Source organism: Hyperolius riggenbachi, chromosome 12, assembly GCF_040937935.1.
Source record: "Hyperolius riggenbachi isolate aHypRig1 chromosome 12, aHypRig1.pri, whole genome shotgun sequence".
Taxonomy (NCBI): domain Eukaryota; kingdom Metazoa; phylum Chordata; class Amphibia; order Anura; family Hyperoliidae; genus Hyperolius; species Hyperolius riggenbachi.
The window spans coordinates 112,543,959-112,570,028 of record NC_090657.1 but is presented as its reverse complement, the minus strand read 5'-3'; the positions used below and the strand labels follow the sequence as shown (position 1 = coordinate 112,570,028).

The window sequence follows — 26,070 nt, the reverse complement described above, 5'->3', positions numbered from 1 at the left end:
GGACTGATACGGCTGTTTCAGAGCGATCCGCACGGCGTCATCGGACGTCCTCCGGGCTTTACTGCGCAGGCTCAGTAGTTCTGAGCCTGCGCAGTAAAGCTTGGAGGACGTCCGATGACATCAGCGCGCCGCCGTGAGGCGCATTTTGGAACGCGGAAGGAGCCCGATCTGGCTGCCGGCATGGCCAGGTCGGGTCGGCCACCGGCAGCCTGCAGAGCGGCGCCAAGACACCTCCTGCTTGCCACGGGCTGGAGGAAACCCCAGGTAAGTGGATGCGGATTTTTTTTTTTTTTTTTTTAACAGTCCCTGAACCTTCCCTTTAACAGATTTGATTACAGATAAAGCTGTCTCTTTGTCGAATCTGCCCGTAATTTATTTATTTATTGTATTTATAAAGCGCCAACATATTACGCAGCGCTGAACATTAATTTAGGTTACAGACAATATTTAGGGGTGACATACAGCAATATGACAATACAGGAATAATAGAAAACCAGATCACACGGCACAGTATGAGTGCCAGGTAATGCTTAGTCATTGGATTGAGCATGTAGATTAGGCAAGTTAGGTTCACTCAGATGCATAGCATGGGTTCACAGTAAATGGAGGTGCATGATCAGGTAGGACACAAAAGGAGGAGGACCCTGCCCAAAGGCTTACAATCTAGAGGGAGAGGTAAGGACACGAACGGTAGGGGACCAGAGTTCAGCTGTAGGTTTAGAGCACTTGTGAGGGGTAGTAGGCCAGAGTGAAAAGGTGAGTTTTGAGGGCTTTCTTGAAGATGTTGAAGGAGGGGGCTGCCCTAATGGGTGGAGGTAGGGAGTTCCATAGTGTTGGAGCAGCTCTTGAGAAGTCCTGGAGGCGTGCATGGGACTGGGTGATGCGGGGGGCGGTTAGGCGAAGTTCATTGGAAGAGCGGAGTGAGCGGCTAGGTGTGTACCTCTGAGTAAGATCGGAAATGTAGGTTGGACAAGTTTTGTGGACAGATTTGTAGGTCAGACACAGTATCTTGAATTTGATTCTGGACTGGATAGGAAGCCAGTGGAGGGATTCTAGGAGGGGATCTGCCGTGGTGGAGCGATGGGAACAGTGGATAATTCTGGCTGCCGCATTCATGATGGACTGCAGTGGGGCTGTTCGGGTCATAGGGAGACCAGACAGCAGGGCATTGCAGTAGTCAAGGCGGGAAATTATGAGGGCATGGATGAGGAGTTTGGTGGTGGCAGAGGTCAGGAAAGGGCGAATCTTACAGATGTTACGAAGGTGGAAGTTGCAGGACTTTGTGAGGTTTTGGATGTGGGAAGTGAAGGAGAGTGCAGAGTCCAGGGTTACACCCAGACAACGGGCTTGAGAGGTAGGGCGAATGGTAGTGTGGTTAACAGTGACATGCACATCTGGGAGGTTCATAGATGGCCCGGGGTGGGAAGATCATAAATTCCGTTTTGTCTAGATTTAGTTTTAGGAACCTAGCGGACATCCAGGAGGAGATGGCTGATAGACAGGAGGAGACCTTGTCCATGGTAGTGGTGGATAGGTCAGGGGTGTGGAGGTAGATCTGGGTGTCATCTGCATACAGATGATAGTTAAAACCCATGGAGGAGATAACCTTGCCAATGGAGGATGTGTATAGCGTGAACAGTAGGGGGCCAAGGACCGAACCTTGGGGGACTCCCACCGAGAGGTGGTTGGGGGTGGACGAGGACTCATTGAAGGCGGTCGTGAAGGAGCGGTTGGAGAGGTAGGATGAAAGCCAGGACAGGGCGAGATCGTGAATGCCCAAGGACTGGAGGGACTGGAGGAGTAGGGGATGATCTACTGTGTCAAAAGCTGCTGAAAGGTCAAGGAGGAGGAGAATGGCGTATTTACCTTCAGCTTTAGCTAAGGCAAGGTCATTGACCACTTTGGTGAGAGCAGTTTCGGTTGAGTGGGCAGGCCGAAATCTATATTTCAGTGGGTCTAGGAGTGAGTTGGCATTGAGGTACTGGGTCAGGCGTTTGTGAACCAGACGCTCCAGGAGTTTTGAGGCAAAGGGGAGGAGGGAGATAGGACGGTAGTTAGAGGGTAGCGAGGGGTCGAGGGAGGGTTTCTTGAGCAGGGGTAGTACAGTGGCCTGCTTGAAGTCTGAGGGGAAGGTGCCTGTGGATAGGGAGAGGTTGAACAGGGTAGTGAGGACTGGGGCCAATTCCGTGAAGTGAGGCTGGAGTAAATCAGAAGGGATGGGGTCAAGGGGCGAAGTAGTGGTATGGGAAGTCTGCAGTAGGTGGTTGACTTCCTCGGTGGTAGTAGGAGTGAAGGATGTGAGGGGAGAATAGGGTTGAGGAGGAGCTGGTTGGGAGGGGGTGGGAGGTGAAGATTGGAGATTGGATATTTCTTGGCGGATGGAGACAATTTTGTTGGTGAAGTGGGTGGCTAAATCTGTGGCAGAGAGGGAGGAAACGGAGGGTGGGGGGGTGGGTTTAAGCAGGGAGTTGAAAGTGGCAAAAAGACGCCAGGGATTGGAAGCTTGTGCTCCGATAAGCTTGGTAAAGTATTCCTGCTTCGCATGAGCAAGGGCAGCGTGGAACTGCAGCAGGTTGGTCTTGTACTGTAGGAAATCCTGGTTAAGTCTAGTTTTTCTCCATTTCCGTTCAGTGGCACGCGTTTTCCTCTGGAGGTTGCGAGTATGGGTAGTGCGCCAGGGCTGGGGGTTAGGGGGTCGGTGGCGGCGAAATATTTCTCTAGGGCTGATGAGAGAGATTGGCGATACTGAGCTGCAGCAAGATTAGGACAGGTTAGGGTGGGGAGAGTGGAGGAGAGGGCATGGAGGGGGTCAGCAAGGACGCTAGGGTTGAGCTTGCGTAGGTCTCGCTGCCATCGACCAGGTGGGTGGGTGGGTAATTTGGAGATGCTTTCCGTGAGGAGGTTGAAGGTGAGAAGGTGATGGTCTGAGGGTGGAAAGGGTGCGATGTCAAGGTCTGCAATGGTGGTGGATTTAGTGAATATAAGGTCGAGAGTGTGACCTGCAGTGTGAGTGGGGGTGTTGGCGTGTTGTACTCTTCAGATGTATGGCTACCTTTAAGGAAACCTTAACCAAGAGGGATATGGATATTTCATTATAACAATACCAGTTGCCTGGCAGTCTCTATGATCTCTTCAGCTGCAATAGTGGCTCAATCACACACCTGAAACAAGCATGCATCTAATCCAGTCTGACTTCAGTCAGAGCGCCTGATCTGCATGCTTGTTGAGAGGCTGTGGCTGAAAGTATTAGAGACACAGGATCAGCAGGAGAGTCAGGCAACTGGTATTATTTTAAAAAGGAAAAATCCATATCCTTCTCTGTTTAGGTTCCCTCTAATAAAAATTATCTAGACAATGTAAGGGGAAAAAAAACAAACTAATCTAATAAAAAAATATACTTAATCACCAATAGTTTAAAAAAAAAAAATTATTAAAAAGGACCAAAAATCCCACATGCTTGGGAATACAGGGAGACCACACCAATAAATTGAATTGTATACAAAATGGATAGGATAATGAACTGGACAGTTCAAAAGAGTATTTTGCAAGGAGGATCCTATACTATTATACTATTGGTGATTAATAAAGTACATTGGTAGAACAACAGGATGGAGAGAGGACAGGCAAGGCTCTATGGTTCTATTTTTGGTTTGCTTCAGGTGTACTTTAACTACTGCTCCACTTCTGCGCCAGATTTCCCATCAATGGTTCTGTAAATCATTCCTGCATTCTGCACAGCCATACAAAACATAGAAATGGTTGATCAAGTAATCTTGTTAATACCTAGCACTTGAGGAGCAGGAGGAGAGTAAGGACAATAAGTAGTAGAATATAAATAGAAGGGGAAAGAGAAAATAGGATGAACCGCACCAAGCACCCACGGATAAAACCACTGTTCAATCCAAATGACAAGCTCCATAAATTGTTCTCCATCTGTCATATATCTGTGCTCTTACCGATAGTGAACTACTGCACAAGCAACACAGCTGTGCGAAAACCAGCACTATCTAAAAGAACTGTGACCACAACACAAATCATAAACTATAGTGCTGTAGGAACATATCTTACCTTAACATCAGGAAGTGTCGTATATCTAAACTTCCAGTTACGATTGTCTGCCGACATGAACACCTTGCGAGTCACTCAGAATAACACAGAGATCCCACTGGACATCAGAAAAAAAAATACTTTCGTAAGGTCTTTTGCGTTCTTTTAAACAAAATAAGTAAGAATTTTGAATTTGAATAACAGGTACAAATGTCTACTGAATTTCCACAAATTTCCACTTCCACTAAATAACGCTGGCTTTGTTAACCCAGCCCACACCAGAGACGACTCTTCGTGAACCAAAACTCTCCCTTCTGGTGTTTACTTCATAGTGCTGCACTGTCATTTCATTGAAAGATAAAATGAATTGTACATGACTATTGCTGTACTGTAATATGTGTGATTAAAATAATCTCAAAGGTGTTATTATGATGCATTCAAACTGCTAATTTTCTGAATTTCCTCACTGAATACATAGAATACTTATTTTCACTAACAAGCTTAGCTAGAAATCTTAAGGCAGTGACATCATAGCAAAACATTTGGTTGGGTTCCCCCCTCCCAACCCCCCCCCCCCCCAACTTTAAGGCACCACCACACACAAGGCAATTTTATTTAGCCAGAGGGACCCCCAGTATTAAGTAGCCATCCAGTAGCTAGAGGTACCCCCCCAGTATTAGATAGCCCCAGGCAGTTCCCAATACAGGTAGCCAGAGGCTCCCACGCCAGTATAGGTAGCAGGCATGCAGTTAGCCAAGCATTACCACCAGCAAGTCCAGCATCACCACAAGCCAGCCCAACATCACCACCAGCCAGCAAGAATCACCCCAAGCCAGGCCAGCATCACCACCAGCCAAAAAACTGAAAAATAATGATTTTTCCCCTATTTTCCTATTAAAAAAAACATTTAGAATAAAATAATTCTTGGCATAATGTACCACCCAAAGAAAGCCTAATTGGTGGCGAAAAAAACAAAACAAGATATAGTTCATTTCATTGTGATAAGTAGTGATAAAGTTATTGATAACGTTATTGGTGAATGAACGGAAGGAGCACTGAAAGGTGAAAATTGCTCTGGTGCTCAAGGGGCAAAACCCCCTAAGTTGTGAAGTTGTTAAAGTTTAAGATAGTCACACACATCTGAATCAGCAGTCTGTTCAGGTAAAATGATTATCCTTTTTAAGGCCTTGTTCACATTATAAATCGCCAGCGCCATCGCTGAGCGATTTGAGCTTTTTTTGTAAGCGCTTTTCTAAGCGCTTTTGATGAGCGATTGTGATTTTCACTTCCTGACGTCAGTGAATTCTTTGTTTAACAAAATAAAGTAACTGCTCATGGAATTATCCAGTCAAGAATTTACCTTTATTCAGTATCAAAATCTGCATAAAAAGATCCAAATTGCCTAAAAATATTTAAAACTGCCTGTGGAGCGCTCCTCACACATGTCCTAGCACACATCACCCATACCTCACCCACACTGGTACCGGTACCACACTACTCCGGATTTTTCTTCAGAGTGGGAGGGAAGTAGAATAATGCGAACCATCCCTAGGACATGAATTGATGGTAAGCTGCCAGATAGAGTCCCAGCACAGCAATCTTCCACTGACACCGAGGGCATAAATAAGCACTGCAGCGTATAGCCAGCCAGTAGTTCTCACCAGTCAGACGACAGTACGGTGGGCGCTTTGCTCTCCCGGTTTCCAGTGTTTTGCATAACGCTGTCTTCCACCACCTAGCTCTACCACACTTCAAACAACAGCGGGGAGCGGCAGTTCAGCAAGCCTTGGGTCCTTTCTACACTCGTCAGCATGAAGTGAGACGCTCTAACACAGGACGGGACGTGACCCTGCCCATCGACGCGTTGCGCCCGCCCACCGCGAGCTTCGTCAGTGAATTATTTACCCTGGAAAAGAATAAATACAATGTATTTATTCTTAAAAGCGCTTGGGAAATCGCTATACAAAGTGCTTTTTCAAGCGCTTTGAGATTTCCCTATACCTTCCATTGAGCCAAAGCGCTCACAAAATGGTACATGTAGCGTGTTTGCGATCGAAACGCTCACATGTGAACACTCTCATTGGAAATCATCGCACAAGCGCTTTAGCACCTAAAAAAAAATAATCTGCAAACGCTCATAGTGTAAACGAGCCCTCTGGACTGGTACACACCAGAAGAGTTTTCTTATGTTATCCTATGTGCGTGTGCACACTGCAGCCATGTGATTTTGTAAAAATCCTCCAAAGTATTGCATTAGCAAGGGCTTTTAAAATCTCTAGCGTTTAAAAAGCTCTTGTGGTGTGCACCAGCCCTCAATGTCATTGATTTACACTACTCAGCATTAAACTGTATAAAACAGAATAAAATACCTATTTCTTATAACCATATAATAGATCATGCATGCATAGTATATATTTCATGTATACATATATCCTAGAAGATTATATTCTATAAAAAAGGTACAAAAAAATTATATATGTTTTTTATTAAAGAGAACCTGAGGTGTGTTTAAAGAATGTGATCTGCATAGTGAGGCTGGATTTGCCTATACAGCCCAGCCTCTGTTGCTATCCCAAACCCCACAAAGGTCCCCCTGCACTCTGCAATCCCTCATAAATCACAGCCATGCTGTGAGGCTGTGTTTACATCTGTAGTGTCAGTCTCAGCTGCTCCCCCGCCTCCTGCATAGCTCCGGTCCCTGCCCCCATCCCTTCCCTCCAATCAGCAGGGAGGGAAGGGATGCAGGCGGGGACCGGAGTTCTGCAGGAGGCGGGGAGAGCAGCAGACTGACACTATAGAGATAAACACAGCCAGCTCTGACAAGCTGTTTGTCAGCAGCGTGGCTGTGATTTATGAGGGATTGCAGAGTGCAGGGGGATCTTAGGGGGGTTTGGGATAGCAACAGAGGCTGGGCTGTATAGGCAGATCCAGCCTCTGTATGCAGATAATATTCTTCAAACCCACCTCGGGTTCTCTTTAAACCTATAAACTTTTATAGCTAATTGTTCATTATTTGAAAATCCGACACCATGTCCAAGAGAGTGAAAGCAGTGCTAGAAAATATTGGCAGGCGCACAAAATATTTGGGAAGAATTTTTACATTCTTCACTTAGGCTGCTTTTATACTTGTGCGGTGATCTCACGGCAGAGGAGCCTGCCACAGGATCACCACATGAATCTGCACTTCATATGACCCTGCGGCAGAGTGCTCCGTAAGGGTTATATGCATAGGCCCGCCTCCATTTTGTGATGTACTCCCTGCTGGACAGGAAGTACATCTCTGAATGTGCCGACGAGCAGCGCATGCGCATTGCACCACGCTCTGTTTACACTTACTGCGTCACCACAGACTTGCATTATCGCATGATCTTCACTATTGCATAATCCATGCAGTAGGCATGGATCATGAGGTAATGTATGGATGATTTTGCAGCGGGTAATCAGAGATTTAACTTTTTATTTTAACAATAAGATATTTAACTACTTCCGTGGCATCGCATTAACTATGAAAGTTTTCATAGACTTTCATCGACTTAGTGGTCTCTTGTGGTGAAAAAAAAAAAAAAAAAAGCTTACCGCAACGCCATAATTTAAAAAGGGCACTCAAGGGTATATTCGGAAGGGCATGCCACTCCACTTAATGACGTCAGGCAGCAAGAGGGTTCTGCTCCAATGGAAGCAGCGACGACTGGGCTCAGTGACCGGACACAGGCAAATAATTTCCCACATCAGGTGTGCCATTAAGATTGATCTTGGTAGGGAAGGTGGTATCATCCCAGTACCTTTATTCCTTTCTGCAACCTTGTTGTAAGCCTTTTTTGCGTGGAGGGAGTCTAGACAGGTCTCACACTCTAATTGCATTTTCTTTGCAATGTATTTGGCTTGTTGTGCATGTGTACTCAGTACATATACTCCATACATTTATTTTTTTCTCCTAGAAATGTACAGTACTGTTGTAGCACTGGGATCCTGAGATCAATAGCCATTAGGCCGCTCAGGGCTAGTTCACACTGGAGCGCAAATCGCGAATTTGCAGCACAAAATTTTGCATTTTTACCATGATTTGTAACTGCAGCTAAACAGAATAAGAATCACAACGCATCGCCCCCCCAAAATGCATGCAGAGAGTTTTGCGATTAATGCAAATAGCAAAAGCTGCAGTGTGAATGATCCCTTAGGGATACAATAGACACAATGCTTTTCTGTCTGCAGGCAAGAGAATGAGGCAATTCTTCCTCTATTACACATTCTTCATGCACAATCTAAATATGAAATCCCAAAGTTCACCTGCATGTAAGTTCAGTGGCATAGCACTTTTTGGGTTTGCTGGTGATTCCAAAGCGCTGCTGAAAGCTCTATAGTAAGCCCCAGGCCTTAGAGTGCTACAAGTGTGAGTTATGTCCATTCCATGAAACATTTTATTGAGCGACTCCGAGCGCTCTAGTTTCCTACCAAAATTCAAAAACATTCTGGCTAGTTGTCAGGTACTACAGCTCTCCGTAAGATTCACTGTTATAGCATAATTACAGTGTAAGCTCCTGTGCTGTGGAGGTTTATAGGAATGGACCAGTGATCTCTGTATAGCACTGTGGAATATGTCCGAGCTATATAAATTTGCTGTTCTATCTTTACCAGAGATGGGGCAGATCTGCTACCTATACTGGGTGGACACACTTTGGAATGTCTGCCTCAGGTGCTGGAAAACCTTGTCCTGGGCCAACCCTGACAGTGTGGCTCTGCTGGTGGCACTGGGCTGGCTCAATCTGCACTCTGTACATACGTGCTGACCTCTATTGGATTGGTCCAGCGTTCAGTGCACTGATGCTGCCTGTCTTTCGCTGTGTGTGTGTCCTCCTCTCTCACTCATGATGATTAGCTCTGCCTCCGCCCACCCCTTAAAGTGGATCCGAGGTGAACTTTTACACATTGCGTCAATGGGCTCTATTCTCAATGATTTTCTGCATGCGGAAATGCACTTGCGGTAAATTCCCGACTGAAAAAAAACCATCTTGACATTCACAAATGTTTACGCATGAAATTTACCGCATGCGTAAAATTTTACACATTAATTACCCGCATGCGTAAAAAATGTGGTAAAAGTCCGCAAAAGTCGGTAGTTTCTGCAAAAAAAATCCACATTCAAAAAAGAGGCACCTTATTTCTGACTTAACTACCGAATTTTTATCACCTACTAAGTACTTGGTGATATATTTTGCTTCCCATTGACTTAAATGGAGTCTGGAGCCTTGAGTGCTGTGTTTGGTGGACTTTAATTATTTTTTTTTGACAAGTTTTTTTTTGTAACCTTTTTTCCGCATGGTTCCCGCATGTTTACTATGTAATTACGCATGTTTCCCAAAAAAATTTACGCATTGTTCCCGCATGCGGGAAACATGCGGAACATTTTTAGTGAATGTGGAAATGTTTCTGTGTTTTCCGCAGGCGGTAAGTTTACGGCCAAAAAAACATTACCGCACATGGTTTTGTGAATAGAGCCCAATGTGTTCCTCTCCTATTGTTTATAGGGCATTCCTCAAGCCAAATACTTTTTTGCTTTAGTTTTTTATAAACTAAAAAAGCCACGCCCACTGGTTTTCAGAGAGCCTTGGCAGTAGCAAGGGCTCATGGGAGCTCAGTCTGAGCAAGAGGAGGGGGAGGTGTTACTAGCCATTAATTTCAGAGGCAGAGGGGAGGAGGAGAGGGGATTAGGCTGATGGCTCAAGATACAGATAAGCCTGCCTCTGTGTAATGTTTACAAACAACATGGCTGCTGTCATTGTATCACAGGAATAAATAATCATATTCGATTAAAACTGTTTGCAGCTAGATTTGCTGTGTAAACCATCTAAACTTTAGATAAGATATATAGACAAGTTACTTGTTATAATTAGTTTTTCATCTCGGATCCGCTTTAACTTAACACTCCCATTGACTTGCATAACAAAACAAAACAAACAAAAAAAAAACGCAGCTAAATTACAGTGATCACAGTTATTTAAAAATTGTGAATTGAAATTGTGATATTTCCCATGATTGTTATGCAAATTAATGGGAGCATTTTTTTTTATTTATTTTTGTTAAACACAAACACAGCTCTGATAGATCAAAAAGCACTCTGCAGTAGGTCTTGAGATTGAGAAAAAGACTGGCCTGCCAGCTAAGCTTGTGAGTGAGTGGGGGACTGCTTTAGTCTGTATTGCTAGTGTTACCAACTAGCCCCTGCTGCTGGACTATAACTGTTGGGGGACACAGTTTTGAATACCTTTTGGTGAAGGGGCTACCTATGCTAGAAAAATACAACTTTGGCTACCTTATATTGGGGCTAAAGTTTACTGCATTTCATATATGATGTAATGTTTGCTGTGTTTCTCATGGAGCACAATACTTGCATTTCATAAGGGTTGCAATGTTTGATTGTTTTCTTTTTATGTGGGATAATAAACGCGACATTTATTATTGGATGGTCACAGTGGCTGCATTTGACGCGTTTGGGCTATTGTTACCGCATTTGCCATTTTTGTGGCTCATGATTACTAAATGGTATGCTAATACATGAACCAAAAGAAACACAATTACAAGAAAATGTATACATTTTCTGCTGGCGACTTTATTAGGCATGTCTTGCTAGTACTAAGTTAGACCTTTTTTTGCCATCAGAACTGCCTTCATTCTTCATTACTTTCCTCAGAGATTTTTGGTCCATATTGACATGATCACATTGTGCAGTTGGCTCCGCCCAAATCATGTTTATTCACGCCTATTTTTCACCATAGCGCGCTTTGCTACCTGTAGGGGATACAAATTATGGGCTGATTGAAGCCACGAAAACCTTAGCAGTGCCCCTTTAGGGGGAGAACATTCTATGCGTCCTGAAGGGGCCCGGAATCCCAAATTTACCAGTTACATTTGAGCCCCAGGAGCTCCAAGATCATGCCCCCTACAGACCCCAAGTGTGGAGGTTTAGGCCTTCAAGATGCTTCCATACTACCGTAATTTGAATTCCCCCAGCCCCACTAGGCCCCGAGATAGCTTTATATAACGCATCTCAGGAACCAGTGAGGTTGCAGAGATCTTTAGCCTTGAATTCCATGAAACTGGAGTGTATCTCGATTTATTTTCTCAATGTATTGTACATGCCCAGAGCTCTGAGCAGCATATGCTGATGGATAATGTGCCTCCTACAGTATAAAAAGGGTGCACCGATATCTTGTGCTGTCACGCATGTGCTGTGGTCCATCTGAAACAGCTGTTTTGGACACATGACTCCTTGAGTAGAAACGATCAAAAAGTTGCAATTTTTCAGAGTTCATGCAGGATTATGTAAATTTTATGCAAATATATGCAGCTTGAAAATGGCCAAATCACGTGCCACCAAGGTTTAAACTGGTGGTCCATTTTCAAGCTGCATATATATATTCATAAAAAAAATTTTATCAGAAATACTTGCTTCTCATGCATCATCCCAATCCTTGAGTCTCTAAAGGTGCCCATACACAGTACAATAAAACCAATCGATTTTCCCATGTATTATCACACTTTTTCAATAAAAATCCAATCGGACATGTTGGAAAAATCTTTATATTTCATCTAAAGGACTAATAGAACAAATTTCAAAAAAAAAATTGCACCATAAGAAGCAGTTGCGAAGATACTCCGCCTCAAATTTAGTGAACTCCTGTATCTGTCTGCACCCGTCCAGAACTCTGCTCTTCACCAGACCCCAAATTTGGAGGATAGTGAGGGGAGGGACACCATGCTACCTCCATAACAAATAGCATAACAGTTCCGCTCCTTCCCGAGATAGGAAGTATCAATTATGCTGTGGAATTTTGGAGTCTCAGAGACCCTTCCGGCCGCACTAAGAGAAGATCAAGCAGAGCAAAACTTACCTACAGCACATGGCTTTAATTCACACAGAGCATTGATCCAATGATGTGCACACTGCACAAGTTATTAATCGTCAGTTTCAGAAACTAACGATCTCCTACTGAGCATGCGCATGATGACACTAAAACTGCGCTGACAGAGAAGCACAAATCGACAGCTCTCATTTTACTAGAGCGTCTCACCGGAAGTTCGTCATCAGGGTGGCAAGGTGAAAGGTGGGCACCGCTAGTGCTACTTCCTTTCTATCCAGGGCGGCCATTGATCTGTAACGAGTGAGTAGAGTGCTGGGAGGGTAATCTGATGTAATCCGTTCTATTAGCCTCTTCGAGTCATTTGGAGACTTGGTTGTTTTGCTGTGTAGGGCTCCTCCTATACCCCGGATTCTTTATTTTTGTCTTCAGATTTAGCTACGTGTCCCAAATACGGGAGTTTTCAGTACTTGCAGTTTAGGCCGTATACATATCGGCGTTTGTTTCTATGAACTGTAGCACTGGATGATGCTGTTATTCCAACGTTCGGTTTGTTTAAGGTGTTTGTCACAAGTGTTTTAAGGCCTAAAGCAGCTGAAAGCGTCAGTTCATAAGTTGTCTTTTAAAGGTACCTAAACAGAGTAAATTAATAAATACTAATACTCTCAACCCCCCCCCCCCCCCCCCCCCCCCAATTTCAAACCGTGACTTCAAGTTCTGACGCTTCTGGGCAGCACCATGTTGTGGTGGTTAGTGCTCTCACCTAGTAGCACTGGGTCCCCAGTTTGAATCCCAGTTTGTATGTTCTCCCTGTGTCTGCATGAGTTTTCTCCCTCATCCCATAAACACATGTTAATTGGCTTGCCCCGAAATTGGCAATAGACTTCAACCCATACATAAATACAGACTTATAACTATATAAGGGATTAGATTGTCAGCCACTCTGAGGGACAAGACTATATACTCTTTGAAGCGCAGCGGAAGATGTTTGTGCTATATAAATACTAAATAAACTTCTCTCTGGAAGCTGAAAGACTTGGGGCCCCTTTTCACTATATCAGTTGCTGTCGCTTTTGACGGAAAGGAAAGCTGACGAGTGCTAGTCAGTTTTAGGAGACCCAGTGCAAATCCCCATAGACTAGTGCCGCTCGCTACGCTTCAGCAACAAATGTTGCCATGCCGGTCATTAAAGTAAATATTACATAAAGTTGTTGAAGATTAAATAATTTTAATTAACTATTTAAAGCGTGAAAAAAAATAGGCTCACAGAGATAAAGGTGCTGGAACAGCTGAGTTCCCTGTCAGGCAGCCATCTTGCTGCAGGAAACTTCATAGACAGATGTCCTCCACTCATGGCACCCCCTACAGCAAAGTGTTGTAAGTGGCTAAATAGTGTGGGTGTAGTTTACTACAAATTATTGGAAACCTAGCAGCACTTGAAGGTGACGTCCACCCAATCACATTAGCTAAATTTTCCTATGAGTGTTCCTGCTGGGTTCTCCAAAGTAGACTAGCACTGTTTATTATCATTATTATTTAGTATTTATATAGCGCTGACATCTTATGCAGCGCTGTACAAAGAATATAGTCTTGTAACACTATCTGTCCCTCAGAGGAGCTCACAATCTAATCCTTACCATAGTGGTATGTCTATGTATGTGTCCTGTAGTGTATTTATCTTTTTTTGTGCAGAGCTGTACCTTGCTCCTGATTGGTTCCTTTCAGGCGGGGGGGGGGGGGGGGGTAGCGCTGTCCCAGAACTTGGGCCAACACTCCACCTACTGGTGGGAAACTATTACATTCTATCATTTTAAGGGTTTTAGGTATTAGTATATTTAAAGGACTACTGTAGGGGGTTAGGGGGAAAAAGAGTTGAACTTACCTGGGGCTTCTAATGGTCCCCTGCAAATGACCTGGGTCCGCACAGCCACTCACGATGCTCCGGTCCCCGCCTCACTTTAAGAAAGACAAACCCTTATATCGCGCTTTTCTCCTGGCGGACTCAAAGCGCCAGAGCTGCAGCCACTAGGACGCGCTCTATAGGCAGTAGCAGTGTTAGGGAGACTTGCCTAAGGTCTCCTGCTGAATAGGTGCTGGCTTACTGAACAGGCAGAGCCGAGATTCGAACCCTGGTCTCCCGTGTCAGAGGCAGAGCCCTTAACCATTACACTATCCAGCCACTTCTGGAATTTCCGATTATGAAGTCGGAAAACCGCTGTGCCTGCGTGGCCGTGTCCTTGCTCATGTCACCGGGAGCGTACTGTGCCGGCGCAGTGCACTCCTGGTGACATCAGCTAGAGTGAGGACGTGGCCACGTAGTGGTTTTCTGACTTTAAAGTTGCCGACCCCCTTACAGTAGTCCTTTAAAATGTACCTGAGACAAAAAGATATAAGTTTTATACATACCTGGTGCTTTCCCCAGCCCCCTCCACACCAATTGCTCCCGTGCCTTCTTCCTCCTCTCCCGGTAGAAGCCTCAATAGCTTGGCCAGTTGGCACAGTTTGCCTGCGCACCTCTGTCTCGCTCCCGCAGCTGGGAGTGTCCTGTGCAGGGGGACTCATGTGGATCTTAGGGACCCAACAGGAGTCCCTATAGGTAAATGGCTGCTTCCATTTGTAGGAAATAGGGGACCCAGCCTGAGTCACTAACAGTGATGATCACCGGATAAAATCCGAATAGGTTTTTTTTGCATTTCATCCAGCTAATTAAAGAACCTGTGCGGGTGGGCGAGAGGGGGGGGGTGTGGCTTAACCTACCAGCAGGCGTCTTCTTTAATCTGTCTCACGCAGCTATCCAAGCGTGTCACGTGACTACACTACAACCCGGAAGGAGGAAGTGTTTGCAATCACGTGACCGCAGCGTGGGAGGCGCTGTGGAATTCATTAAATAAGATGCCTGCTGGATAAGATTAACCCTCCTTCGCCCACCCGCACAGGTGCTTTAATTACCTGGATGAAATCTGAATAAAACCTATTAGGATTTCATTTGGTGATGATCGCTGGTCGCTAACCATGCCACCAACTGAATATGTTAAGTAAAATTGTGTGAGTGGAGCTGCTAGCCAAAGCAAGCACTGTGCCTGGAGCCCAGTGGCTGAAGGTCCTAGTGTGCACTTATAGTGTTTTCCCCATGGGTCCCCTATTTCTTACAGATTAGTGGTTGTGACCAAATCACAGAGAAAACGCTACATGGAGCACATTTGCAATCGGTGATGGACACAAACACACCTCAATCACTGCCATGTGTAGTCCCATAGGATACTTGTGCAGCAGCGCTTTGCTGATCACCAACGCAAAGAACCAAAGTGTGAATGGGTCTTTAGATGTACCAACAGTTAGATTGCCTAGGGTCTGTCTGGACCCTCTAAAAGTACTCTTACCAAGGACTAGTTTTGATTTCTATTTTACAGTTCTATCCTAAGTTTAACTAAAATGAATCTCTGGTGTACATAAAAGAGGTACGGTAATGCTTAAAAGTTAGACTGTCCCTACGACTGTCTGTTCAACAAGATTCACTGGAATCCTGTGTCATGCATACATCAGATACAGTATAGAAAAGGCAGAGGCCTTTTTCTGCAAGGTGGCGGGGCTACACAATGGAACCTGGCTGATCCGGGGTTCTGGTGAATTTTCTTATACAGATGACATGCTATGGCATTCACATTGACAGGCCAGGATAGGCGAGAGGGCAGAGTGTCTGCTTCCTTACCAGGCGCTTTTTGTTCCCAAAAGCAGATGCCATCTTAAAATGGCTTTTAAAATCTTTTTTAGCAGTGATGATATGCCTTTTATGTTATTTACTTTCAATCATCAAGCTTGATATATGCAAATTAGAGGAGTCTTGAGGATTTTTGTATCAACTCCACAGCCCTGTTTTACCTGCGCTAGTTGTTCTGTGTGTCCCTGTGTAGGATGAAGGATCACCCCTTTCTTTGATATAAACCTGCCAGTGTTGGAAAGAAAAAATCCTGCCAAAGATCCATTCCTGCAAATTAGTCTATCTGCAGATCATCATACACACCTTGTTTAACAGACATTCATCTGCACATCAGATCCACCAGGATGGGTTGTCTGATCTGCAGATGAATGTCCGTTAAACAAGGTGTATATGATGATCTCCAGATCTCATAGACTATGGATGCAATTTGCAGGAACGGATCTTTGGCAGGAACAGATCTTTTGCAGATACTGATCTTTTGTGTCTGTACAGCATCTGTGTGTGCAGCATCTTGCAAAGATTTTCTTCTGATGGAGAAGTCAGCTCCATAGAAAAGACTGAAGGCTCTCATACTACATGGAAGGGGGTAAAATTGGTCTGTGATCCTTCATTTTCAAAAGACTATAGTCTGATGTGTGTGTGTGTGTATATGGCCTTAGGCTCAATACAGACGTGCAACTTAATGCACAACATGATCAACTGCACTACTTGTTTACGTGACAAGTACGTACAGGTGCTACTTAACTAAACAACAAACTTATTTAAATCCTATAAATGCTGTGTGCGCACCAAGTCTGCATTCAAAAACAAGTTGTTCGAACTTCTTGTACACAAGTGGCCAACCTGCACCGTAGTTGAGCAGGTTGATCCTCTGGTAGGATTGGGCAAACTGCCTGTTATCATTTGGACGACCAGACAAGATGGTGTGGCTGGTGGGTGTAATGGTGAAGGGCTCTGCCACTGACACAGGAAACTAAGGTTCGAATCTAGGCTCTGCCTGTTCAGTAAGCCTGCACCTATTCAGTAGGAGACCTTAGGCAAGTCTCCCTAACACTGCTACTGCCGATAGAGCGTGTCCTAGTGGCTGCAGCTCTGACACTTTTAGTCCGCCAGGAGAAAAGCGCAATATAAATGTTTTGTCTTTTTCCAGTGTGCACACGTTCAACTATCATCCAACAGACGAAGTTTAGTTGATAGTTGCATGTGTACAATCCTTTATAAAGGGAAACTGTTTACGCACTAAGAAAGGTAGTAGTCTGAAATGCCCTGAAGCCTACATATTGGTTGATTTAACGCACAGTGTTTTGGCTACCTTATGCTGGATACACACCATGCGTTTCCGTGTTCCATGCGTCCGTCGATACGCATCGATTCGATTATTTCCGACATGTCCGATTTAAGCTTCGGTGGATCGTTAGGTCGATTTGCCATACTTTACATGGCAATCGACCTTAAAATCATCGAAATGCGTTTGGAAAGGATCGAATCGACGCGTATCGACTGACGCATTCGACGCGGAAACGCATGGTGTGTATCCAGCATTAGACTGTTATACATTTGCTCGTTTAAGTAAATGAGGCTTATTTTTCTGTTTATAGAAATTAGGCATAATTTTAATTGGCTGCAGAAAATCTGAATTTGATTGGCAATTTTTGGATGTACACAAACATGAAGTTGGTATAATTTGCATTTCATTGATAACCTCTAATTGGGTATTGCATAGTGATAGCTGGATTGTTAAGAAAATCAGGTGGTGATGCATGGAGTATAAAGGTGCTGGGAAGAATATTAAGAATCCTCATAACCAACCTTTTTAAATATTTCCACAGAGATGGGCAAATTTATGAAACCAGGGAAAGTCGTCCTCGTTTTGGCAGGACGTTATGCAGGTCGTAAAGCGGTCATTGTAAAGGTATGTACCTATAGGCAACTTCTTTCATGCTGAAAGATGTAAGTAATTTAAATGATAGTGTAGAATAAGACACAAGGTTTTTCCTGTTGCAGCCCAGTACAGACAGCTTTTATGTTAAATCTTATCAACTAGATAAAAAATGCAGTGTAAGGTGCTTCCCCCTAGAAACCTCTCTCCATAAAAATCCCAAACCTTATATCCCCCCTAGCAATCTTCTCGCCACTATCTGAACTCGTTCTCCTCTCATCCCCTGTCTTGTTCCCCTAAATGCCCCCGTGACCCCATTCCTTCTCAATTCATTACTCGCCTATCCTCTACCATTTCACTTGCCTTAAAGGACTTACGAGGCGAAATTACAAAAAATAAAGTAAATTACCTGCCTAATCTTTTAAGGCACGGAGGACGCCGTCATGCCGATCCGCCGGGTCCCCCCGCTCATTAGCCCCCCGGGCCGGCTTTAGCCCCCCGGGCTGGCTGCCGACCCCACAGCCCGGGTCGGGCTCTCCTGCCTCTCGCAACATGGCCGCGGCTGCGCAGTCCGCCTGGCCGCGAGTGCGGCTGCGCAGCTCTAGGGCCAACCCCCCTGATCCACACTACGCAGCGGAAGTACAAATAGAGGGCGCTCTATTTGAACTTCCACTGTCACTTGAGTGACAAAGTTATACGCGGATGCCAGCCGGGAGCCGATGCGGAGAAGATGCCGGGACCAGGCAGAGAAGACAGCGGGACTTGCGCCGGCCGGAACAAGTAATGTATGGGGGGGGGGGGCAGTTCCATAGTTTGTGAATCGATTTCAGCCTGAAACCGATCACAATCGGTTTGCAGTAAGGTGGCCATATGATCAGATTCGATCAGAGAGGGTCTATCTTTTGGTCGAATCTGATGGCAAATCGACCAGTGTATGGCCACCTTTAGACTGTAAGGCCTTTAGTCCAGGGCTCTTGTCCCTTTTTGTCTCTCAATGCTGTATGTGTGTGCGTATCTTCCACCCCTGTGTAAAAATCTAGTTGATTAGTTCACTGTGTCAGTTGTTATCAACCATTGTCATTGTCTCATTATTTTGTATTGTTAACTGTTGTGCTGTTTATTTTGTTTTTATTCACTGTATTCTGTTGTACGCCACAGAAGATTCTGGCTGTATAGAAATCAAGCTCCCGTTTGTTATTTTAGTCTACTCACCAGATGGTGAATCTTTTTCCCAGGTGGGGGTCAGAAGTAGTTGGTGGGCAGTGTCAGAGGAGTGGTGGAGGCGGCTTACAGGAGGTAACTCCAACCGCAGACCTCCCCTGAAAATGTATAGGGGTATTTGGCCTCTGCAGGATATACGGCCAGAATACTTCTCCCCCTCCGGTTTTTTTTTTATTATTTATTTTTTGCATTATTCAAGGTATAATTGTTCTTTGGTATGAAGTCTTTTTTTTTTTTTTTTTTTTTTCCATTTCAGAATATTGATGATGGCACTTCAGATCGTCAGTACAGCCATGCCTTAGTTGCTGGCATTGACCGCTACCCCCGCAAGGTGACAGCAACTATGGGCAAAAAGAGGATAGCAAAACGGTCCAAGATTAAATCTTTTGTGAAGGTTTACAACTACAACCACCTTATGCCAACCAGGTATGTTAATATATTGTCTATTTACATGAATATGACAAAAGCTAGTGGGAAACGAAATATAGCATACTAGTTATCTAGCGCATGCTACATTACTGCATGTGAATGCATTGCCCATACATTATATGGATCATGTTATCTAAAATTGCTTTCTACAGTGCATTTCTGAGTAAAATAGGTAAAGCATACTCAAAGTGACATGAGATAAACATAGGTACGTATAGCCTTAATGGGAAATTGTCTGAAGTCCCTTTTTGTTTTCCAGTTCAGCAAGAGTTAAGGGGGGAATACTACCCAGTTAACCACTTCCCCTCCACCGGGACATGTAACTGTCCCTGCAATTCACCACTTTACCTTGGAGGGGACTTTGTCCCTTGCCGCTGACCGCTCTCATGCTAGTTATCGCCACCGATCTTTGGAGGGGAGATGAATCAATGGGAACGCAGTTCACATCCGGCGTAACGCGTCCACACATTTAATTCCTATTTAGCATATTACATGTACGCAATAGGAAGTAATGCACGAGGACATCTTGTGGCAGAATAGTAAAATTACCCCTACACACTTTTTAAAACTCTTCCTCCTTCTGGGTTGGAGGAAGCGTAGTAGTCACGTGACGCAGCGTGGGAAGCGTCGTTGGACAGATTAAAGAAGACTTCTTCTGGGTAAGTTAACACCCACCCACCCTTCAAACGAACCGCTCAGGTGCACTAATTAGGAGAATTTCATAAGTCACTCATCACCGGGGAGATCAATGTGAAGCAAATTATTTTGAATTGATGCAGGATATGAAAATATTGAATACAAATGGATGCTGCTTGAAAAAGAGCAAATCTAATTCCTTTCTTGCAGGACTTGGTCAATTTTAAAACTAAATCTGCATAATTCTACATTAAAGCGTATCTGAACTCAGATCGTCCTCTGCTCTAAAAGCTACACAACAGCACAATAACCTTTAACCCCCATTGGCGGTATGAAAAATACCGCCAGGGGGCAGCGCAGCAGTTTTTTTTTTTTTATTTATTTTTTTAAATCATGTAGCGAGCCTAGGGCTCGCTACATGATAGCCGCTGCTCAGCGGCATCCCCCCAGCCCCGCCGATCGCCTCCGGTGATAGGCGATCAGGAAATCCCGTTCAAAGAACGGGATTTCCTGGAGGGCTTCCCCCGTCGCCATGGCAACGGGGCGGGATGACGTCAGCGACGTCGGGACGTCATTGGGAGACCCGATCCACCCCTTGGCGCTGCCTGGCACTGATTGGCCAGGCAGCGCAGGGGTCTGGGGGGGGGCCGCGCGCCGCACCGAATAGCGGCGATCGGGGTGCTGGCGCAGCTAGCAAAGTGCTAGCTGCGTCCAGCAAAAAAAAAATTATGTAAATCGGCCCAGCAGGGCCTGAGCGGCACCCTCCGGTGGCTTACCCCGTGTCATACACGGGGTTACCGCTAAGGAGGTTAAACAAAAACATTTTTGTTACAGCTCATACAAATCCTAAAATAAATCTGCACTGTTTCTACTTTGATTCATGGAAGCAGACATATTGTTAATCTCCTGTGCTTTTAAAAGGCCTTATCTGCCATCGGCAGTCATGTGACATGGGGGAGATCAGATTACAATTTGTGATTAGACACAAATGAGGGGGAATTAAACTGACTAAACTCTCTAAATACATACAGGGTGCATTTCTCTCTATTTCTGCAGTCCTGTGCAAGAGTTCAGTTCCATTTTAACTTGGAATTTTCGTCTTGTTGACCATCCCTAGTTCAAGGAACTAGGCTTGAATCAATTGGATTCAAGTCAGGACCCTGGCTGGGCCACTCCAAAATTGTTAGTTGACTGCTAACCATTTCTTCACCACTTTCGCTGTGTGTTTTGGGTCATTGTCATGCTGAAATGTCCATTGGTGGCCAAGGCCAAGTTTCTCTGCAGACTGCCTGATGTTGTTGAGAATCCTCATGTATTGCCGTTTTTTTTTTTTTTTTTTTTATTTTTTTTTTTTTTTATGGTGCAGTTTACTGTGATTTAGGATCCCTGGTCCATTGGCTGAAAACACCCCAAAAGAATTAGGTTCCCAGCATTATGTTTAACAGTGGGGATGGGTTCTTTGGGTTAAAGGCTTTTCCTTTTTTATGCCAAATGAAGGAAACATCATTGTGACCAAACAATTCAATTTTTGTTTCATCTGACCATAACACAGAAGACCAGAAATCTTTTGTCCAGATGAGCATTTGCAAAGGCCAAGTGAGCTTTTGTGTGCCTTATTTGGAGAAGTGGCGTCCTCCTTGATTTGCATCCGTGGAACCCAGCAGTGTACGTGGGCTTGTTTGCCTTGAGACATTGCCACCAGCAGAGCCCAGATTTACCAGGATGGCCTTGGTGGTGATCCTTGGATTCTTTTTCACCCCTCATTATCCTCGTGGCCAGCACAGGTGTCACTTTTGGCTTCTGACCGCATCCTCTGAGATTTTTCACTGTGCAGAACATTTGTATTTTTTAATGCTTTGCACTGTAGCCACTGGAACTTGAAAACATTTAGAAATGGCCTTGTAGTACTTTCCTGACTTGTGAACAGCCACAATGCACAGCCGCAGGTCCTTACTGAGCTCCTTTGTCTTAAGGTGGCCATACACTGGCCCGATTTGCGCCAGTTTCGACAGCAGATTCGATCACTGGGATCGAATCTGCTGCCAATCGTTCACGCTACACGCCGAATTTCGATCCATTCCGTCCGATCGCGCCGTGCGGAAAATAACAGTCGATCGCCCGTGGGTAAAGAGCGCATCGCTAGCGGCGTTTGAGTGCCCGACGACCGACGCAATAGAGCCCGCATACATTACCTGCTCCGCCGGCGCGACTCCCGGGTCTCCACTCTTCTCCGTATCGGCTCTGGTCTGGTCTCCTCCGGCATCCTTCCCTTCTTCCTGTCCCGGCAGGAAGTTTAAACAGTAGAGGGCGCTCTACTGTTTAAACTTCCCCCAGACAGGAAGAAGGGAAGCATGCCGAAGAGCGGAGACGGAGAAGAAGAGCGGTGACCGGGGGCAGTCGCACCAGCGGAGCAGGTACTGTATGCGGGCGGGGGGAGCGGCGGCAGCACCACTACAACAGATTGTGATCGGTTTCAGGCTGAAATCGGTTCACAATCTGTTTGCAGTAAAGGTAGCCATACGATCCCTCTCTGATCAGATAGGGATCTGTCTGTTGGTCGAATCTGATGGCAAATCGACCAGTGTATGGCTACCTTTAGCCATGACTGTCCACAAACCAACTGCAGAGAGATACTGTTTTCCTCATGTTGAGTTGAGTAAAGCAGCTGTTCCCAATAAATCAGGGTAATTTAGGATGCTTGAGAACAGCTTGGACTATTTGAAATGGTATAGAACTTTGGATTTTCCCACACTGTTGAATAAAAGTAACTTAAGTCATTTGCCAGAGGTATGAATAATTATGGGCAGCACTGTAAATGTGCTAAAACCCCACACTCGGTTTGCCCATACAGGAAAACCAGCCCACTTATAATTTTTGTGAATTCAGCGTTTGCTCCTTTTTTGTTTTTTTTTTTTTGTTTTTTTGTATGTAAGAACTTTTCGCTATGAACAATTTTGTAGTAATAAGTAAACCCCCTCTGTCCCCGCCTCTAGTATGCCACCAGAGTGCCCCATTGTTATGTCGCTGACCTCCTCTAGTCTTCGGTGTCCATGCTTCCTCCTGTCACCCTTTGTGCCCCTCCATGCCGCCTCCTGTGTCCCTGTGCTGTCTGGATAGGGGTGCTGCCTTTTGATGTAGGGTTCGAGCCTTTGACCACGGTTCAAATCCCAATTCAAGCATGTAAAATGGAAGTCTTTGGGCAAGGCTCCCCGAATGCTCCTGGTGTTCTCTGGAGTGAGGCATAAGTAGCTACAACTCTGAAGCGCTTTGAGGCAGCCAGGAGAAAAGCGCAATATAAATGTTGTCTTGCTCCTGCGCCACCTCCTGTCTCCCTCTTATTGATTTGCTTCCAACACTGTCCCTCACTGCTCCAGGTAGTTCATCGCAATCTATTCTTCGTTCGTTGAACGGAACTAACATCGGACCAGGTAGATTGTAGCAGCCGGTTCTTAATACGTTTGGTTCTACCTGTAGTATACAATTGGCATTGCCATTTCTTTTTTTTTATATAAAATTTAAAGAGACTCCGAGCTCTGAAAAAAAAAAAACAAATGGTACTCACCTGGGGCTTTCTGCAGCCCACCGTAGGTCGGGAGGTCCCACGGTGGCTTCCTGGCTCTTCTCCCTGGGCCTGTCCAGATATGGCTGACCAGCGGCTCCCGTGCGACAATGGGCCTGAGCGTCGGGCTCTTCCTCTCCAAACGTCACGGGTTTCATCACGCCGCCAGCCGCCTCGCGTCATGACGGTGTCCGGCGTGACATTACTGCGCATGCGCGATTAAACCGCGCATTCGCAGTACTGTCGCGAGGCGGCCGGCGTGTGACGAAAGCCGAGTTGTTTGTGGAACAAGAGCCCGACATTCGGGCCCAGTGTTGCGGGGGAGCCGCCGATCAGCCATTTCTGGACAGGCCCAGGGAGAAGAGCCAGGAGCCCACCGTGGGACCTCCTGACCTACGGTGGGCTGCAGAAATCCCCAGGTGAGTACCATTTTCGGTTGTTTTCAGAGTTCGGAGTCCCTTTTTAAGAGTAAAGGATTTTTAATGTGGGCTGCGGGGATTACAAAAGTGTTTGTTTTTTCTTTAACTAGATACTCTGTGGACATTCCTCTTGACAAGGCTGTGGTGAATAAAGATGTTTTCAGGGATCCAGCTCTGAAACGCAAAGCTAGAAGGGAGGCCAAAGTTAAGTTCGAGGAGAGGTTAGTATTGTTTGTTATACTGGTGAATTCTGGCAAATGTACTTTACTTAAACATTTTTGATTAATCAGAGCATGACTTGCAAAGATCATTCCTAAATGCAAACCTCAAATTACAGATAAGTTTTTTTTTTTTTTTTTTTTTTTTTTTTTTTTTTTTTTTTTTTTTTTTTTTTTTTGTATTTAGAGTTAAACATTGCTTAAAAAGAGAGAAATATATCAAACAAACCTCCTGCTAAGGGAGATTTGTCATTATGAGGACATCATCTTCCTACTGTCAACGCAGCAATAATGCAGACCAGTAGATGTGAAGTGCCTGCATTGTCGAGCGTGTCCTGGCAAGGAAGATGTACGACATGCTTTGTCGGGCTGCTACATCTCATGGCCTGCACTAATGGCCAGGGACGTACTTGACATTGCAGGCACTTCAAACCTCCGGGTCTGTGGCCTTCACTGCAGCAAGATAGATTCCCCCTGTATAGATAGGGGTTCAGAGCAGTAGGTAAGTAAATCAAATCTGAATTTGTGCTGCTGCTGGGGAAGTGTGCTTTACGCAGCCTGGCAGAGTATGCAGAGTGGTTGACTGGGAGGTTTTATAGTTAACTGTCCTGATGCCTGGATTAGCTTCTTCCACTTCTGTGGCGATCTAATCAGGACAGGCCTTCTTGATTCCGGTGTTACAGTACCATCTGGTGGTAGTAAAGGGGTAATGGAAGTCTCGTCCATCATCCCTTTTCTGCCACTGGGTGGTGCTGTAACGTCTCCTGAATCCCGATCACGTCATATCATGTGAATGGGACCCAGAAGACTGGTTTTGAATTTCAGATCCATTGATGGAGGAAGAAAAGAAGCCATCTGGAATAGGTAGCTATAACTGCTCCCTCTCACCGCTAGTTTTTGCTGCACTAGGCATGCGCAGTGGAGGGCAATTGGCGGAGGCACAGAGCCTCCTCTGTTCACAGGAGCAAACCAAAAGTGTCGGGAATTAAAGAGACTCTGAAGCGAGAATAAATCTCGCTTCAGAGCTCATAGTTAGCAGGGGCATGCGTGCCCCTGCTAAACCGCCGCTATCCCGTGGCTTAACGGGGGTCCCTTCACCCCGAAACCCCCCCCACTGCAACACTTGGTCGCAGACTTGGTCGCTCCTGGAGGCAGGGCTAACGGCTGCAGCCCTGCCTCCAGCCGCGTCTATCAGCTGCGCATCGCCGCCTCTCCCCCCCGCCCCTCTCAGTGAAGGAAGACAGAGGGGCGGGGGAGAGGCGGAGATACGCGCTGATAGACGCGTGTGGGGCAGGGCTGCGGCGGTTAGCCCTGCCCCAACCAGGAAGCTCTCCCCCGCTGCACGGAGGGGGATTTGGAGGTGAAGGGACCCCCGTTAAGCCGCGGGATAGCGGCGTTTTAGCAGGGGCACACATGCCCCTGCTAACTATGAGGTCTGAAGCGAGATTTATTTTCGCTTCATACTCTCTTTAAAGGGGAGGTCCTTTGTCTACACCAGACCTGTTGCGTCCTCAATAGACAATATTGTCTATAAGCACTTTCTACCCTGGTAATCTAAAATTATCATGTGACTTAAATATGTTTTCTGTAAATTGCTCTGAAATTGTATGATGTATAAATGCTTAAATCAGGCTATGGTTGAAACGCTGCTAGCTATGCTTTTGAACAAGCTTGGAAAGATTAAAACCATGTCAGTAACTTTGAATTAAAAAGAAATGACTGCAGTCAATTACACTAATGTACTCTTTATTTTGCAGATACAAAACTGGCAAAAACAAGTGGTTCTTCCAGAAGCTGCGTTTCTAATTCGTTTTGGTATTACAATAAACATGAAAATGTAAATTGGCTCTTATTTGTATTTGTTTTCTTTAAAAAGGAAGCTAAAGTACTGATAGGAAAAATCCAAAAAAAAGCATGCCTGTGCTGTCAGTAGTAACTGGCCAGCACAGATACATGTCCTGTTACACTGCGACCGTTGCGTATTTGTTGCAACGGACAATATAATCCCAGTGCCATACAATTATTTCTATGGTATGGTCACATTGGGTACAGCGGCTTCCAATGGAATAACCCACAGCATGATATGCA

The 26,070-nt window shown here is 45.2% G+C and overlaps 2 protein-coding genes across 3 annotated transcripts in view; one reads left to right on the top strand and one right to left on the bottom strand.

Annotated features, from left to right (window-relative positions):
- TSEN54 (tRNA splicing endonuclease subunit 54) overlaps positions 1 to 12,061 on the bottom strand; it is a 130,388-nt gene extending 118,327 nt beyond the window's left edge. The window contains exons 1-2 of one of the 2 annotated variants that reach the window (XR_011025328.1): positions 11,937 to 12,061; positions 4,069 to 4,165 (exon numbers count right to left, since the gene is read on the bottom strand). Coding sequence is in view for 1 of the 2 variants with exons in the window: in XM_068263609.1 (XP_068119710.1) it covers positions 4,069 to 4,076 (8 nt within the window). In the remaining variant the exon portion in view is untranslated. The remainder of the gene's footprint in view (positions 1 to 4,068; positions 4,166 to 11,936) is intronic. The other variant, XM_068263609.1, reaches the window with a different exon arrangement.
- A 38-nt stretch (positions 12,062 to 12,099) lies between these two features.
- Positions 12,100 to 25,829, top strand: RPL27 (ribosomal protein L27). Its single transcript, XM_068263610.1, has 5 exons — positions 12,100 to 12,206; positions 17,451 to 17,533; positions 18,978 to 19,147; positions 23,875 to 23,985; positions 25,740 to 25,829. The coding sequence occupies exons 2-5, from the start codon at positions 17,453 to 17,455 to the stop codon at positions 25,786 to 25,788; spliced, it is 411 nt and encodes a 136-aa protein (XP_068119711.1). The 5' UTR covers positions 12,100 to 12,206; positions 17,451 to 17,452; the 3' UTR covers positions 25,789 to 25,829.
- The last annotated feature ends 241 nt before the right edge of the window (positions 25,830 to 26,070 follow it).

Bases quoted from the DNA above. Each gene is read 5' to 3' on its own strand.
- RPL27 (XM_068263610.1), top strand. From the start codon at position 17,453: ATGGGCAAATTTATGAAACCAGGGAAAGTCGTCCTCGTTTTGGCAGGA. The intron at 17,534-18,977 runs GTATGTACCTAT...TTTCCATTTCAG, and splicing joins GTAAAGCGGTCATTGTAAAG to AATATTGATGATGGCACTTC. The intron at 23,986-25,739 runs GTTAGTATTGTT...TTTATTTTGCAG, and splicing joins AAAGTTAAGTTCGAGGAGAG to ATACAAAACTGGCAAAAACA.